We start from the raw sequence: 19,147 nt of genomic DNA, 5'->3' as shown, positions 1-19,147 counted from the left end.
CCCTAAACAACATCGTTTTAACCCTAAACTACATAGTTTTAACCCTAAACTACGTGGTTTTGGTTAGTTTTAGCCTAGAAACATAACTAGAACTTACCTAAGTTAGATCTTTCATCAAAACTTAGAGACTTAGAGCGTAGAGAGAAGGAAGAGGTGACCAAACCCTAGTTCAAAAACGCAGCAAGGTTCCATCAGTTCCAGCCCTAAAATCAAAAGATTTCTCCATGGAATTCGTCTCCAGGTTTGTGGGATTTCACTAGTGGGTTCCTTTTTCCCATTAGGTTCCTAGAATTCAGTCAGATTCTTGATTCCTTATTATTAACTAGACCTAGGGTTTCTAGAACTTCAACAGATTATCATGAATTAGTTATTTACATGTTCCAAATCAGATTATCATGTTATTACTTCATTTCTTGCATGAATTTCAGAACCCTAGCTATGTATTTATGTAGTTCTTGAATTACATATGCTAGGTCAGATATTTCAGTATTTCAGATATACATGCATCAGTCTTGAATGTGTCATTAACAGTATATTAATGTGCATTCTCGGTTTGCATGCCAGTTTTGAGCTATCTAGTATATTACAGAAATTCAGTCTCAATGTGTTAATCATTTAATCTATTGGGAGTAGCATAATACCGAGTTGGACTAGGGTTAGTCAACCATATAGTCCCAGAACTACGAGCCACGTAGGTTGTAAGTCCCTTCTGTGGGCATCATTTTAGTGATCACGCCTTCATGCCTCTATACCTTTGGTCGGGCGTATTGGGTCCTCTCGATAGGGCATATACATCGGACTCCACATTTAGCTCATGTGGTTTTATGTCGGTTATTAGGAGCTCCCACAGTTCAGTCAGACTCCAATGCGTTGACCTCATTTATTACAGTCAGTATTTAGTCTTAGCATGTTATAAATTTGGTCACTGCATTCAATTAGCTCAGTAATCAGTATCTATATCATGTTCAGATTATACGCTTGCTTTATTGCTCGTTCAGTTATATGTTTATATCAACTTTACTCTATCATGCATGCTTAGTACCTTTCAAGTACTAACACATACTCTGTACTACATCTTCTCGTGATGTAGGTCTAGGTCCTCAGCATCCAGATCACGCTTAAATCGGTTCCCGATCTCCAGTTCAGCAGCATCAGTGGTGAGTCCTCATTCTTCGAGGACAATACTCATGTTATCTTTCAATTTTTCAGTCTTTTAGTTTCAGTTTTGCTAGACTTAGTTGGGGCATGTCCCAATACTTCTAGTCAGTTAGAGGTTATTTTCAGACATAGTTAGATTCAACTTAGTATTTGAGTTTGATATTTCTTTTGTATTAAACTCTCAGATTTGATATATTCAGTTTTAGTATATGGGAATTCCCCATCATTTCAGATTTACTTATGTTTAGCTTCCGCATTAGTGAATATTATTCTTAGTATGCTCATGTCATGCCAGTAGGGTTAACTTGGGGTCACTTGTGATCCTAGGTCCCGTGTTGCGTCCAGGGAGTAGCCTCGGGGCGTTACAGTCCGATTGAGGAAGCTACTTGGGGAATCGAGAAGGACATGCGAGACAAGTATTCCCAGTTATTCGACGATCCAGGTACTACTCTACTCTTGCTTTAGCCCTTTTCTCCTAGTTTATCACTCGGGGACGAGTGATGGGTAAATTGGTATCTATTGTAACGACCGGTTCCCGTCGTTATGGAAAAGCAAATGGGGAAGGAATTTGGGCTAGAAAACTTTTTTTTGTAGTACATAGAAATTCTAGCCTAGGCCAAACTTGGATGAAATTTGAGTAAGGGGAGGTGTAGAGAGATGTGGTAATGAATGAGGAATCTAATTATGAATTTGATCATATGAGTGGATAGCTAAGATGTTAAGGAGCCTGTACGGATTTACAAAATCAAATTCGGGCGAGTAGAACTCCGAAAAATGATCTTGGCGTGAAAGGGTAGTTTCTGAATGTCAATGATTGAAGGTGTGTTGTAAAATGGGATTCAAGTTCCAAGCTCATGTCAACGTGTAAGCCGTCGGGGTGGGATTATTCCTGCCAGGGCGGGGCCGCTATGGTGGGTTAGAGACCGCTATGGCGGGCCAGTAGCGACTTAAGTCAGGGAAAAACCCCAAAATCGTTATTTTCTACAAAACTTCGTTCTTAAGAGCTAAGAGACGTCCCACAGTGATTTCTTGACAGTTTTCCACGACTTTTAGTGCTAAAGGTAAGGATTTACTCCCTTAATCTGTTTTTCAATCTGTAGAACTTAGATTCTTAGTTAATTATCATTGGGGGAGAGTTTTGGCCTAAAGTTGATGGTGGGGAAAAACCCTAGCTGCACCTTAGGATCATGGGTTCGGTCTTGGGTTGTTGGGTTTATTATAATCTAAGTAAATTAGACCTTAATTGTTGATCCTTGTGTTAAATTACTCGTTTGTAGACCAAGAACAAATGGAAAAAATCCGAAAAAGGAAGGCTCAAGTGTCTTAGGAGGATTCAAGCTTGGTTTCAAGGTAGGTAATGTTTTTTTTTCCTGTTTGTGTGATATATGCTAGTCGATTGCTACATGGTATGCATGCGTGTATGTGAATAGGGAAATGTGAACCAATTTAATGAAATGATGATGTGTGAACAATACATGCAATGAATATGTTACTTGATTGTATGATTTGAATATTGTTCGTTATGGATGTGATTGTGATTGTGATTGTGCTGATTGGATCGAGTGTCACGTTCTGACACATACCTTGGATCGAGTGTCATGTTCCGACACATATATTGGATCAGATGTCACGTTCTGACACATACATTGGATCGGGTGTCATGTTTCGATACACTAACAGTTTGGGTGTGGGTTCCATGAGAGGACCATTGTTATTGTTATGTTATGTCTACTTGTTATTGATAATGGGAGACTGTATGTTGCTCTAAAGTAATTATTAAACTGTATTTTGTATATGTATGCTTATTGTGTTGTAATTTGCTTGCGTGTATTATGCTTATGGGAGTGGCCCCGTGATCCTACTAGTACACTGTGGTTGTGTACTGATACTGCACTTGTTCTTTCTTTGTTGAGTACAAGGCATCTTCAGGAGACTATTAACAAACTTCAGCTAGGTGACTATTGAGCATGACTAGATTCAAGGGTGAGCCAGTTCTTTCAGGCTGCCATGGATCTTTCTTGTTTAAGTCCACTCTTTTCAGACTCAGAAAATTTGTTGGGGTGTTTTGTTTAGTTTTTGGGGTTGCGCCCCCTTTTCTTAAACTTGTTAGTTGATCTGAGTTTTGGTACATTGACTTTCAGGTTCTAGGGGTTGTTTTCCGCAAATGTTTTGGCAGTTGTTTTTATTAAACTTTTGGAGTTTATGGGAACTCTATACTTCTTAGACATTTAAACCTGCTTCTGTATCTTTAAANTGTAGTAATGGTTCTCCCACCGGAGGGTTAGTGTGGGTGTGAATCACGACGGTCTAGGTTGTGACAAAGTTGGTATTAGAGCCCTAGGTTCGTTGATCTCTTTGTATCAAAACGAGCCTAGTAGAGTCTTGCAGAACGGTGCGGAGACGTCCGTACTTTTCTTCGAGAGGCTATAGGACTTTAGGAAATGTCTCTGTCTTTTCTTGTCTCCTTAAGTGCTATGACTTGATTCCAATTGGTATTTGATGATCCAAATTTGTATTTAATCTCCTTCACTCTTTTGTTCGGAGATGGTTAACACACGATTCAATGTTTCTAGGCCCGTAGCTCCCGTCAATGAGCCAGTTGGGGAGCCTACAGCAAGACGTCGTGGTCGAGGCAGGGGTAGAGAAAGATCAAGGGGTAAAGGTCAAGGAAGGTTAGCACCCGCCAGGAGTGGAACCTCCGTTGAAAATTATCTTAGGGAAGAGGACCCTCCTGCGCCCTAAGAAGGAGTACAAGAGAATGTGGAAATAGAAAGTGAGGAGGAGGTTGGACCAGAGGAGGAGGTACAGGCTAAGACTACATGTATTCATCCCTTTGACCCAGTGTTAGCTCAGCAAATCATGTCTTTTCTAAAGGGGTTGGTCGGTCCTGGAATCTTTCCAACAGTGCAAGCTACTCAACCTCCGATAAACTGCCCCGTTACTATTACTATTCCGAGGGTAGATGGAGCATTAGGCACTGATGCCTTTTTTCGTCCCTTGTGGGGTCCCGTGATGACTGGTAATGATCATGGGATGTTAACTAAGTTTCTGAAGTTGAACTTTCCTGTGTTCCAGGGTTCTGAGAGTGAGGAAGCTTATGAGTTCATTCTGGATTGTTATGAGAGGCTTCATAAGTTGGGTATTGTATATCAACATAGAGTAGAGTTCGTGACCTTTCAGCTTTAAGGTGAGGCTAAGCAGTGGTTGAGGGCCTATATGGAATGCAGATCGTCAGTTTTCCCCCACTCACTTGGATGCATTTTCATACTTTGTTTCTGGAAAAGTATGTGCCCCGAACTTTGAGGGATCGCAAGAAGGATGAGTTTATGGCTTTGGAGCAGGGTGGTATGTCTATAGCTGCTTATGAGGCTAAGTTCTATGCTTTTTCTAGATATGCTACACAATTGGTGACTACTGAGGAGGAGAGGATCCATCTATTCGTCAAGGGATTAAACTCTGAGCTATAAGTATTCATATGACCTCTGTAGGTAAAAGTTTTAATGAAGTGATAGACTTTGTGAAGAAAGTAGAAGGAGTTCGACGTGAGGGGCATGCCAAGGCTTTGGCTAAGAAGCCCACGAGCACAAGTAAATTTCATGGTTCCTATTCTAGAGGTTCAGGTAAGCCGACACTTGCAGCCCGCTTCTACAGGTAGTTACTCAGGAACTCCACAACAGAATTTTATTCAGGATAGCGAGGGAGTTGCACCTTCGGTAGGTAGCAGGCCATCTCTTGACCGCACTTGTTATATTTGTGGAAAACCTGGGCATATGAGGACAGATTGTCCCAACCCGCGCATGCTTGACCCTACACAGCAGCAGACTAGGGTAGTGGTACCCGCAGGCAACGGTAATAATGGCAGAGGATGTCCATAAGGTGGGCGAGGAGGGAATCAATGAGGCCGTGGAGGTCGGGGAAACTGTAATGCAGGTAGAGGAGCAATGCAGCCAGGCAAGGAGGTCACCCGTCAAGATGATAGGGCTCAGTGTTATGCCTTTCTGGGCAAGACCGATGCTGAGGCGTCTAATACAGTGATCACATGTACTATTCTTGTTTGTGACCGGATGGCTAATGTCTTGTTTGATTCGGGTTCTACTTATTCATATGTGTCAGTTCAGTTTGCCTTGGGATTTGATGCAGTTTGTGATGTACTTGATGCCCCCATCCATGTTTCTACCCCAGTTGGAGAGTCTATCATAGTCACCCATGTCTATCGTACTTGTCATATCTTGTTTATGGGTTTTTAGACTTGGGCTGATTTGGTTATTCTGGATATGACTGACTTTGATATGATCTTAGGCATGACTTAGTTGTCCCCTTATTATGTTGTGCTTAATTGTAATGCTAAGTCTATGACTCTAGAGATCCCGGGTAGGGAAAAGTTAGGGTCGGAAGGAGTGTACAAGCCTAAGCCAGCTAAGGTCATATCCTCTATTCGGGCTAGGAAACTAGTGGGTCAGGGGTGTTTGGCATATTTGACTCATATTCGGGATGTTGCGGTTGCGTCTCCCTCTATTGAGTATATTCCTGTAGTGTCTGAATTTACGAAAGTTTTCCCTACCGATTTGCCTGGTATGCCTCCAGATAGAGATATAGATTTTTGCATTGATTTGGAACCGGGCACTCACCCCATTTCCATCCCTCCGTATTGCATAGCTCCGGTAGAATTGAGAGAGCTTAAGGCTAAAATACAGGAGCTTCTTGATAAAGGGTTCATTCATCCTAGTGCTTCACCATTAGGTGCTCTTGTCTTGTTTGTTAAGAAAAAAAAATGGTAGTATGAGGATGTGCATAGACTACCAGCAGTTGAATAGGGTCACCATTTGAAATAAGTATATGTTGCCTCTGATAGATGATCTTTTTGACTAGTTGCAGGGTGCGTCAGTTTTCTCTAAGATTGATCTAAGGTCTAGTTACCATTAGTTAAAGATTAGGCTTGAGGATGTACCACAAATGACATTCAGGACCCGCTATGGGCACTATGAGTTTCTAGTGATGTCGTTTGGGTTGACCAATGAGCCTGTAGCTTTCATGAGTTTGATGAATGGTGTGTTCAAACCATTTCTGGATTCTTTTGTTATTGTTTTCATTGATGACATTTTGGTGTATTCAAAGAGTAAGGAAGAGCATGTTGACCATCTTCGCATTGTTTTGGGTGTCCTTGGGAAACAAAAGTTGTATGCAACATTTTCTAAGTGTGAGTTCTGGTTGGATTTAATTGCCTTTTTGGGACATGTAGTTTCAAGGAAATGGGTAATGGTAGATCCCCAAAAGATTGAAGCGGTTAAGAATTGGGTTTGGCCTAGCTCTGTGATTGAAGTTAGAGTTTTGTGGGGCTCGCTAGCTACTATCGTCGGTTTGTGAAAAACTTTGCTTCTATTGCCACGCATTTGACAAGGCTGACTAACAAGGAGGTGCCTTTCAAATGGACTAAAAAAAATGTAAAAAGAGCTTTCAAAAGCTCAACACTCTTCTGACCACAACACCTATTCTGGCACTACCAGTGGAAGGTAAAGATTTTATTATTTATTGTGATGCTTCACATTCGGGTTTGGGTGTTGTGTTGATGCAGGATAAGAATGTCATAGCTTATGCATCTCGGCAGTTGAAGGTGCATAAGGGGAACTACCCGACGTATGATTTGGAGTTGGCATCGTTAGTGTTTTCCCTTAAGATCTAGCGGCATTACCTTTATAGTGTCAAGTGTGAGGTGTTTACTGACCATCATAGTCTGCAACATGTATTTACTCAAAAGGTCCTAAATCTGAGACAACGAAGGTGGATGGAGTTACTTAAGGATTATGATGTCACCATCCAGTATCATTTGGGTAAGGCAAATGTGGTGGCAGACGCATTAAGCCGGAAGGCGGTGAGTATGGGTAGTCTAGCTTGCTTGGGTATGTCCAAGCGACCTTTGGCCAAGAAGATTCAAACCTTTGAGTCTAAGTTCATGTAGTTGGGCATCTCAGAGAAAGGTAGGGTGTTAGCTAGCATTGAGGTTAGACCCACATTCATTGAGGAGATCAAAGCCAAGCAGTTTGAGGATAAGAGTTTGAATGAGCATAGAAAAAATACAGTGTCTGGTAAGGCACAAGATGTGGTTCTTGATGCGGGTGGTGTTCTTAGTTTTAAGGGGAGTATTTGTGTTTCCCGAGTGGATGACTTGATTCAGAAGATGATGACAGAATCCCATGGTTCGTGGTATTTCATTCATCTGGGTGTGACCAAGATGTACCGAGACTTGAAACGACTTTATTGGTGGCCTAGCACGAAGAAAGACATAGCTAAGTTTGTGGCTAAGTGCCAAAATTGTCGGTAAGTAAAATAGAGCACCAAAGGCTTGCAGGTTTGCCTCAGCGAATGCCAATTCCAGAATGGAAGTGGGAAAGGATAGCTATGGATTTTGTGGTTGGTCTTCTCAAGACATTGGGGAAGTTTGATTCCATTTGGGTAGTGGTTGACCGACTGACTAAGTCAACCCATTTATTCCAGTCAGAGTAGACTATAATGCTCAGCAGTTGGCTAAGGTTTATGTGAAAGAGATAGTGAGGCTGCATGGGGTGCCCCTTTCTATCATCTCAGATCGTGGTACGTAGTTCACCTCCAAGTTTTGGGGAAAATTGCATGAGGAGTTGGGCACTCAACTCACTTTTAGCACAACTTTCCATCCACAGACGAACGGGCAGTCAGAGAGAACGATTCAAGTGTTAGAGGACATGTTGAGAGCACATGTGATCGAATTTGGAGGGCATTGGGATAAATTCCTACCTTTGTGTGAGTTCTCCTATAACAACAGTTATCACTCCAGCATTGACATGACACCTTTCAAGGCATTTTATGGGAGGAAATGTAGATCACCCATAGGGTGGTTTGAGGCTGGAGATGTGAAACCTTTGGGGTGGATTTGGTGAAAGATGCTCATGATAAGGTAAGAAGCAGTCAAGCTAAACTTCTAGCAGCCCAGAGTAGACAGAAAAAGTAAGCGGACCGTAAGGTAAGGGGCATGACATTTCAGACTGGTGAGTACGTTCTTCTAAAAGTGTATCCCATGAAAAGGGTGATGAGATTTGGCAAGAAGGGCAAGCTTAGTCCTCGATACATAGCTTATCTAGATTTCATCCAGTTTACATGTGTCCATGTTGAAGAAGTATCATGGTGATGGAGACTACATTATAAAGTGGGATTTAGTTCTGTTAGACAAAGACCTTCGGTATTAGGAGGAACAAGTTGCAATTCTTGATCGCGATGTTTGGAAATTGAGGACCAAGGACATAAAGTCTGTGAAAGTTCAATGGAAACATCGTTTGTGTAACACCTTGAAAACCAGACCTAGAAAAAAATTGCAGAAACTTACCTAAGCTAGTGAACCACGACAGAGTTCAGTTTCACAGACCGTGATAGGGTCCACGGTCTTTTGGCTTGCCCGTGGTCATGACTTAGACTTCACTAGGCCCAGACATTAGACCACGAGGACCTTCACGGTCCATGGTCTTGACGACAGGCCGTGCTGGCGTTCGTGATGTCTAAGCAGTGGCCCCCTAGTCAGTCCCTTAGAACATCACGCCCAAATGAAGACCACGAGGACCTTCACGGGGCGTGGTCCTTCACACGGATCGCGGGGTGGTCCGTTAAGTCCATCCTGTGGGCCCCTAGACCTGAGCCTCCAGACCTTAGCCCAAGTGAGGACCACGGGGACCTTCACGGTCTGTGGTCCTCCAAATGAGCCGTGGTAGGGGCTCGTGGATCAGACCTCAGAACCCCCAGCTCCTGGACCACAGACCACGACCATCTTCACGGTCCATGGTCCCTTTCACGATCCGTAGAAGTCGTCGTGGTCAGCCCCATCTGTGATTTAAGTAAGGGTCTTTTAGCCTTTTCCTAGTTTGTTGGAACCCTAAACTACATCGTTTTAACCCTAAACTACGTGGTTTTGGTTAGTTTTAGCCTAGAAACATAACTAGAACTTACCTAAGTCAGATCTTTCATCAAAACTTAGAAACTTAGAGCGTAGAGAGAAGGAAGAGGTGACCAAACCCTAGTTCAAGAACGCAGCCAGGTTTCATTAGTTCCAGCCCTAAAATCGAAAGATTTCTCCATGGAATTCGTCTCCAGGTTTGTGGGATTTCACTAGTGGGTTCCTTTTGCCCATTAGGTTCCTAGAATTCAGTCATATTCTTGATTCCCTATTATTAACTAGACCTAGGGTTTCTAGAACTTTAACAGATTATCATGAATTAGTTATTTACATGTTCCAAATCAGATTATCATGTTATTACTTTGTTTCTTGCATGAATTTCAGAACCCTAGCTATGTATTTCTGTAGTTCTTGAATTACATATGCTAGGTCAGATATTTCAGTATTTCTGATATACATGCATTAGTCTTGAATGTGTCATTAACAATATATTAATGTGCATTCTAGATTTGCATGTCAGTTTTGAGCTATCTAGTATATTACAGAAATTCAGTCTTAATGTGTTAATCATTTAATCTATTAGGAGTAGCATAATACCGAGTTGGACTAGGGTCAGTCACCCATATAGTCCTAGAACTACGAGCCACGTAGGTTGTAAGTCTCCTCTATGGGCATCATTTTAGTGATCACACCATCATGCCTCTATACCTTTTACCGGTTGGGTCCTCTCGATGGGGCGTATACATCGGACTCCACATTTAGCTCATGTGGTTTTATGTCGGTTATTAGGAGCTCCCACGGTTCAGTCAGACTCCTATGCGTTGACCTCATTCATTACAGTCAGTATTCAGTCTTAACATGTTATAAATTTGGTCACTACATTCAATTAGCTTAGTATTCAGTATCTATATCATGTTAAGATTATACTCTTGCTTTATTGCTCGTTCAGTTATATGTTTATATCAGCTTTACTCTATCATGCATGCTCAGTACCTTTCAAGTACTAACGCATACTCTGCACTACATCTTTTGGTGATGTAGGTCTAGGTCCTCAGCATCTAGATCACGCTTAGATCGGTTCCCGATCTCCAGTTCAACAACATCAGTGGTGAGTCCTTATTCTTCGAGGACAATACTCATGTTATCTTTCAATTTTTCAGTCTTTTAGTTTCAGTTTTGCTAGACTTAGCTGGGGCATGTCCCAACACTTCTAGTCAGTTAGAGGCTATTTTCAGACATAGTTAGATTTAACTTAGTAGGCGTTTGGCCATGCGATACCATATCACGATATGGTGTCGTGAGATGGAATCAGCGTTTGGACATGCGATTTTACGCTGATTCCATCTCATGATTCCATATCATGAGAGGTGATACCATATTCTCCAAAAACCATGATATGAAATCACCATATGATTTGAGATATTTTAATACAATAATTGATCCATGAGTTTATATTTTATTGAAACAACCCCACATTTATATCTACTAACCATTTGTTTCATATGTAAATAAAATTTATAATCACATCATTACTTTTTAAAATTTATTATTCTCACCAATATAAAATTTATTATCACTTTAAATTTGGTGAATATAAATGATAAAGTAGAAATTCATTTGGTGAATATAAATGAGAACAAAGGGAGTAATACTTTTTTGATTTTTCATAATAAAAAAAACATCTTAATCTTATGACTAAGCATAATATTGATAAAAGACAATTTTCATTGGCGGTGCCGCACTTTCTTAATCTTAGTATTTGCAAAATGTTCGTTCACATGACTAAAGGATAGCAAGTCCAATTGATTGAGGACTTAAGAAAACTTGATCAATTAGTTATTAATATTTAGTCAAGTGGACTAGTTATAATTTTTTTGATTAGATTTTATTAGAAGTTTTTTTGACTCAAACTTGTGGTAACTTTTTAAAATTTCATTATTCAATAATATTTAACTATTGATTTTTCTTGTAAATAGTTAGAAGTTAGTGATGTTTGTTAACTTTTATCTTAGTGCATTTAACTTCTAAGTTAATATTTACTCACTAATGTATGTTTTTTTTCTACTTTATAGGTTATTTGTAAGAGTAGTTGAGAGATATGAGCATATCAAGTACAATTTATGTTCAATTTTTTAAATTAAATTAAAGTTAGATGAAATAATTATTTAACTGAAGAACAAATAACTTTGTAATAATTTGTTATGCGATTTTATAATTTTTGTTTATTTGATAAGATTGAATAAACAATTGGGGCTATTTTAATAGTTTTACAACTTATGGAATTTTTATGTTTATGAGAAAATATACAACACAAAAATTCCATATCGCATGTCCAAACAAACCTTCAATTTCATCTCATGATTCCATATCATGATACCATATCATGATTCCATATCATGATACTATATCGCATGGCCAAACGGGCCCTTAGTATTTGAGTTTGATATTTCTTTTGTATTAAACTCTCAGATTTGATATTTTCAGTTTTAGTATATGGGTATTCCCCATCATTTCTGATTTACTTATGTTTAGCTTCTGCATCAGTGATTATTATTCTTAGTATGCTCATGTCATGCCAGTAGGGTTAACTTGGGGTCACTTGTGATCCTAGGTCCCGTGTTGTGTCCAGGGAGTAGCCTCGGGACGTTACAGTCCGATTGAGGAAGCTACTTGGAAAACCGAGAAGGACATGCGAGACAAGTATTCCCAGTTATTCGACGATCTAGGTACTACTCTACTCTTGCTTTAGCCTTTTTCTCTTAGTTTGTCACTCGGGGATGAGTGATGGGTAAATTGGTATCTATTGTAACGACCGGTTCCCGTCGTTATGGAAAAGCAAATGGGGAAGGAATTTGGGCCAGAAAACTTTTTTTTGTAGTACTTAGAAATTCTAGCCTAGGCCAAACTTGGATAAAATTTGAGTCAGGGGAGGTGTAGAGAGATATGGTAATGAATGAGGAATCTAATTATAAATTTGATCATATGAGTGGATAGACAAGACGTTAAGGAGCCTGTACAGATTTACAAAATCAAATTCGGGCGAGTAGAACTCTCGAAAATGATCTTGGCGTGAAATGGTAGTTTCTAAATGTCAATGATTGAAGGTGTGTTGTGAAATGGGAGCTTGGAACTCAAATTCCAAGCCTCTGTCTCCGTGTAAGCCGTCGGGGTGGGATTATTCCTGCCAGGGCGGGGCCGCTATGGTGGGTTAGAGACCGCTATGGTGGGTTAGAGACTGCTATGGTGGGCCAATCGCGACTCAAGTCGGGGACAAACCCCAAAATCGTTATTTTCTGCAAAACTTCATTCTTAAGAGCTAAGAGACTTCCCAGGGTGATTCTTGATAGTTTTCCACGACTTTTAGTGCTAAAGGTAAGAAGTTTAGTCCCCTAATATGTTTTTCAATCCGTAGAACTTAGATTCTTAGTTAATTATCATTGGGGGAGAGTTTTGGCCTAAAGTTGATGGTGGGGAAAAACCCTAGCTGCACCTTAGGATCATGGGTTCGGTCTTGGGTTGTTGGGTTTGTTATAATCTGAGTAAATTAGACCTTAATTGTTGATCCTTGCGTTAAATTACTCATTTGTAGACCAAGAACAAGCGGAAAAAATCCGTAAAGGGAAGGCTCAGTGTCTTAGGAGGATTCAAGCTTGGTTTCAAGGTAGGTAATGGCTTTATTTCCTGTTTGTGTGATATATGCTAGTCGATTGCTACATGGTATGCATGCGTGTATGTGAATAGGGAAATGTGAACCAATCTAATGAAATGATGATGTGTGAACTATACCTGCAATGAACCTGTTACTTGATTGTATGATTTGAGTATTGTTCATTATGGATGTGATTGTGCTGATTGGATTGAGTTTCACATTCTGACACATACCTTGGATCGAGTGTCATGTTCTGACACATATATTGGATCGGATGTCACGTTCTGACACATACATTGGATCGGGTGTCATGTTCCAATACACTAACAGTTTGGGTGTGGGTTCCATGAGAGGACCATTGTTATTGTTATGTTATGTCTACTCGTTATTGATAATGGGAGATTGTATGTTGCTCTAAAATAATGATTAAATTGTATTTTGTATATGAATGCTTATTGTGTTGTAATTTGCTTGCGTGTATTATGCTTATGGGAGTGGCCGTATGATCCTACTAGTACACTGTGGTTGTGTACTGATACTGCACTTGCTCTTTCTTTGTTGAGTATAGGGCATCTTCAAGCGACTATTGACAAACCTCAGCTAGGTGACTATTAAGCGTGACCAGATTCAAGGGTGAGCCAGTTCTTTCAGGCTGCCATGGATCTTTCTTGTTTAAGTCCACTCTTTTCGGACTCAGAAAATTTGTTAGGGTGTTTTGTTTAGTTTTTGGGGTTGCGCCCCCTTTTCTTAAACTTGTTAGTTGATCTGAGTTTTGGTACATTGACTTTCAGGTTCTAGGGGTTGTTTTCCGCAAATGTTTTGGCAGTTGTTTTTATTAAACTTTTGGAGTTTATGGGAACTCTATACTTCTTAGACATTTAAACCTGCTTCTGTATCTTTAAATGTTCTAGTTTTTGTTAAGTTGGATTGTAGTAATGGTTCAACCACCGAAGGGTTAGTGTAGGTGTCAATCACAACAGTTTGGATCGTGACACTAGCTCGGTCGAATAAGGTACTGAGTGCCAGTTGCGCCTCTCCTAGTTTGGGGAGTGATAGTAAGATTATGAGAGATACCAGGTCACATGGGGTTTCCCCCGATGCCAGATTTTGGGACGGTGTTGTTGTTTATTATTTAGTTTTGCCTTGTAGGATAGATTTTGTTTGTACCTGTCAGGCTTATGAGGGTTCGATTGTGTTATTACTTACATGGTTTGTCATTATTATGCCTTGTATGTGCATACTGAGCTTATGTGAGTCTAGTTAGGTTTAGATAACTTTAATGCTTTCATTATTACCATAGTAGCTTTACTTTGATGCATGCCTAGTTACACCTTTACTATTGCCTTATTATCCTGTTAAGTATTCACTTGTTATTACGTTAATGCAATCGTGAGATCAGACGATTTATGATGCCTACTAAGTACATGTTTTGATATTCATATTGCTCTTTACATTTTTTTCCTGATGCATATCCGAGCTCTAGCCGCCCTTGTTGAATGTCATGTTGTTGCACCTGGTTTTTTTGGAGATTGGGGGTGAGCTTATTGACATTTGTAGTTGGCTCATCTCCGTCTATTTATTTTTGACAAGTCTTTTGTATTTTTGAGATAGTTTATATATGTCTGGTATGTACTCATATTTTGTGGTAGCTTTGCAATAGCATCCATCAAGCTTTGGGATGGATCATTGTATTTTGTCCTCATTTGAGGGTTGTGTATATGTAGTTGTTATCCCATTTCCACTGCTTTTACTTTATTTTTGTTTTATTATGTTTCTTTCTACTACTTTCGCTCTCTAGGCCCGTTATTGTTGATTTCGGGCTAAGAGTTAACTTACCTACGAGTGGATTTTAGTAGGTATCATTATGACCCTAGTTTTTGAATCGTGAGAAAGTAGGACACAAAATATCAGCATACATGGAATAAAAACAACAATAGTGTCATATGAATTGTATAATAATCCTAAATAAGTATCATATCTTCAACCAGATCCATAAGCCAATACATAAATAAATATGAAAATTACATACAGAAAAAAAAATACTAAACAATTTATTTGTAGAGGGTAAAATAATTAGGTCGTGTCTACAAAATTTTGTTGAAGGCTATCAAAGTCACTAATCTGAAGCTCTTAATTATATCTTTGTTTTTATAACTTTTCTTGATGTGCATTCTTGAACCTTAAATTTTATTCACCCATTTATTAGTGGATTAATCATATGAATTACTTATTGGAGCATTTAGAATTCTATAACTATGTTAAGCATAATATTTATTCTATAATTTCTCAAAATGAATTAGGTATATTAACCTTTTTACTTTTTGGTATTTAATATAATATAATATTTAATTTATTAGATGACTATATGATACGGAGAGAGAGAGAGGGGGAGAGAAGGCATTTGAAAATTTCCACGAAAGATTTACGGGAAGTGAAGGTATTTGAACACTCCACTTGTCATTTCCTTGTTGAATTTTTTTGTGTGTTTCTCATTTGTTTTTCTTCTCTTTCGCCTTTCATTTTTTCCCTTTGGTCTTTTACCGTTTTCTTCATTCACCCCACCCTTCCTTTTTCCTTTCTCTCTCAGGTCTACACCCACAAAAAACAAAAACAAATAAAAAAGGAAAATTAAGTTCCTTCTTCAGCTTTAATGGTGAAGATATTAATGGATCTAAGGAGAAATATAAACTTGGTTCTTTTGTTGGTTTTGTTGGGCCATGCGAAGGGAGAAAATGTTGTGTTCAATGTGAAACACAAATTTGGTGGGCGTGGAGGCTTGGGTTTGAAAGACCTTAAAGCCCACGATGTTCATCGTCATGGTAGAATGCTCGATGCAGCCGATTTTCAATTAGGCGGCAATGGCAGTCCTACCAGTGCAGCGTTAGTTCCTTTATATATATATTATATAAATAAATGATAATTATGGACGGATGCATGTAAGTAAACAAACATTTAAAAATGTTTTTACAGGTTATATTTCACTAAGCTTTCAATTGGAACACCTTCCAAGGACTACCATGTTCAGGTTGATACTGGAAGTGACCTTTTATGGCTAAATTGTGCGGGATGTGACAAATGTCCTACAACAAGCAAACTCGGGGTAATCAATATTTATGTGTATATTATCAATCTTTNAGGCGGCAATGGCAGTCCTACCAGTGCAGCGTTAGTTTCTTTATATATATATATATTATATAAATAAATGATAATTATGGATGGATGCATGTAAGTAAACAAACATTTAAAAATGTTTTTATTTGTTTTTTGGTATGCAGGTTATATTTCACTAAGCTTTCAATTGGAACACCTTCCAAGGACTACCATGTTCAGGTTGATACTGGAAGTGACCTTTTATGGCTAAATTGTGCGGGATGTGACAAATGTCCTACAACAAGCAAACTCGGGGTAATCAATATTTATGTGTATATTATCAATCTTTTTAATTTGACTTCTGCTGATATATTTATGTATGTATATTGAATACTAATAGATAGAGATGGCACAATATAACTTACAAGCGTCAACGAGTGGGAAATCTGTTACCTGTGATCAAGATGTTTGTGCTACAATGTTTGAAGCAACTAGCTCAGACTGCAAGGTGGGAAAACCCTGTGAATATATGGTTACTTACGGAGATGGAAGCACAACCGGAGGATACTTTGTAAAAGATAACATTTATTTAGATCAAGTCTCTGGAGACAATAACACATCACCCCTCCAAGGAAATGTAGCATTTGGGTACGTAAGTCGTCCTGTTTCCTACCTGTTATGTGTGTATGTATGTACGTGGCTAGACAGACATTTATGTTACCTGTTTTTTTATCCAAGATAGGTGCTCATCTAAACAATCTGGAGACCTAGGTACATCTACTAATGCAGTTGATGGGATAATTGGTTTTGGAGCAGCAAACACGTCCGTCATCTCACAGTTAGCTGCTGCTGGAACTGTCAAAAGAGTATTTTCACATTGCCTTGATGGAGTTAGTGGAGGTGGTATATTTGCTATTGGACAAGTAGTTGAACCAAAAGTAAACTCAACCCCATTACTCCCAAATCGGTATGTATGTCGAATCAATTGGAGTTTTATGTGCCAAAAATATACTTCAATGTTCACAAATCGTACTAATGAAGTTCTATCAACTAATGAGTTTTTGTGCTTAGTTACACAAGCAGTAGCACATCTAATTAGACAAAAACGTACTAAGATGATCAGTACTGATTGAATTGAAATGCTCTAGGCCACATTATACTGTTTCTCTCAAGGATATTGAGGTTGATGGTGAAGTTCTAAACATTCCGACTTCCATATTTGAGTTGAAGTCTAGTAAAACAGCAGTAATTGACAGTGGAACAACTTTAGTATATCTTCCAAGCAAGGTCTATAATGCTCTCATGAACAAGGTAACCTCAACTACAAAATATATTTATTTCTCCCTTACTGCCTGCTTTTTTCATTCTCTGCTCCTATTATAGCTTATGGCAAAGCAACCAGAGTTGAAGACTCATCATCATGAGGGGAGCTTCGAGTGCTTTACATACAGTGGAAAGTAAGGTTCTCATAAGTTTGAAAATTTATTTCTGCTGTGATCAACCTAATATTTGTCTAATCTGCTGGTACGGTGCAGTGTTGACGATGGTTTCCCCGCTGTATCATTTAAGTTTATGGAAAATCTTACTTTGACAGCCTATCCCCATGATTATCTTTTCAAACTTCATGTAAGTAATCTAACTATGCATTCTCTATCTTATTCATTTTGTGAAATGGTATGGGATAGTTCCAAAATGAATGTTAGACATGTTTTGCTATTCGGCTGTAGGGGCCTTTTTTGCAGCATAGATGGCATATGGATTAAAAGTCTCTTTTATTGTTAATGTTAGGGACTAAATATACTCTTAACATGGTGTGATATTTGGCCAAGCTTGCACGGTTTATCCCCAAAGGCTTCACACTATTAGGAGATCATACACTTAACAGCTTTTATGCAATCTTTTTATCCTACAAATATGGTACACACAACATTTAATCATATCATCTCATGGCACAATTTTGCAGGACGATGACTGGTGTATCGGTTGGCAAGAGGGAATGAAGGGAAAGGATGGAGATGAACTTTATCTGTTAGGAGGTATCACTTTACACCTTTCTCAATTTGCCGAGATAAATGAGAAGAAAAATACTAGTAGTACTTAACGTTTGTTTTGATGCAGATCTTGTGTTATCAAACAAGCTTGTTTTGTATGATCTTGAAAAAAAGACGCTTGGTTGGACTCAATATGACTGTGAGTATAGTTACAATATATTTGTAGCAATTCTTTTTTCTTTTTGAGTTATATACCATGGTTGATTTTCAGGTTCTTCCAACATTAAGGTGAAAGATGATAGCACTGAAAATGTGTATACAGTGGGAGCTCATAAGATTTCATCAGCATCTACAACTACTTTTACATTATTCTTCTCACTTATCTCTTTCCTATGCTATTTCTTCAACTAATCCATCATGTACCATAATTACATTACATATAGCAATCCATATTAATTTTTATTCTTATAAAATAATCGGTTTTGCTCTCAATTTTTATTTTATATTTTGAATGTCATGCACAATCAATGCAATGGATTCTTCCTATTCCATAGTCATTTTGTTTCAATCTCGAATCCATCTAATGCCCTATTTGTTTTTAGGGAAAAAACTCAAATATGCCATTGAACTTTTAGAAAAGGTTCATTTAGGCAATCGGTTAAAAGTTGGCTCATCTATGCCATTGCCCTTTAAGAAAAAGCTTATTCATGTCGTTAATTTTTAACTCCAGTTTTGCAAAATCATTCTTTACACTCCAAACAACTTTTAACACTGTTCAGTTGAGGTTTTTGGATCAAAATACTATTTTTGCTTCTTCTTTCTTAACAACACTAAGAACACATAAAGAACATCAATAACTCTCAAATTTCAAACTGCTTCAATTCTTTATGAAATCACATCGTATTTCAAGAATAGCTTCCCTCCGAGCTAGATATCAAAACTCAATATTTTTTTAGCTCGAATTCAACCTAACTGAATAAGACTCACTTGAAATTTTTTCAAAGTTTCAAAACTTTAACATTCTTTAATGATAGAATTTTCTCCACAACTTCAAATCATTTGAAATTTTGAACGTAAACTCAAAAAATAGTGGGGAACAAAGATCTAATGTAAAAAAAACAACAAAAACGTGAATCAAAGTAGATTTTAAAAATTTTGGGATTAATTTTCATTTTATTTTTTGGATTTTAAAAAAAATAGGGGTGAATTTTTTTAATTCTACAAATGATTTTAGATTTTTTTTTAAAAATCAGATGAGCTTGAATTGAATTCCCCTTCCAAAATCTATTTGCTATCCTTGGATCTAAAGGTCTTTGACCAATTTTTTTTTTCCTTGTCATCTTT

At 38.4% G+C, this 19,147-nt stretch overlaps 1 protein-coding gene across 1 annotated transcript; it reads left to right on the top strand.

Moving 5' to 3' along the window:
• Positions 1-5,013: 5,013 nt before the first annotated feature.
• Positions 5,014-18,234, top strand: LOC125858876 (aspartic proteinase 36-like). The gene is made up of 14 exons (XM_049538660.1): positions 5,014-5,189; positions 12,178-12,445; positions 12,663-12,734; positions 15,448-15,602; positions 15,693-15,887; positions 15,998-16,127; positions 16,213-16,460; positions 16,555-16,779; positions 16,961-17,123; positions 17,196-17,269; positions 17,348-17,438; positions 17,776-17,848; positions 17,931-18,002; positions 18,075-18,234. The coding sequence occupies exons 1-14, from the start codon at positions 5,014-5,016 to the stop codon at positions 18,212-18,214; spliced, it is 2,082 nt and encodes a 693-aa protein (XP_049394617.1). The 3' UTR covers positions 18,215-18,234.
• Positions 18,235-19,147: the final 913 nt, after the last annotated feature.

The sequence above is a fragment of the Solanum stenotomum genome, chromosome 3 (genome assembly GCF_019186545.1).
Source record: "Solanum stenotomum isolate F172 chromosome 3, ASM1918654v1, whole genome shotgun sequence".
Taxonomy (NCBI): Eukaryota; Viridiplantae; Streptophyta; class Magnoliopsida; order Solanales; family Solanaceae; genus Solanum; species Solanum stenotomum.
This window is presented reverse-complemented; position numbering and strand designations above follow the sequence as displayed.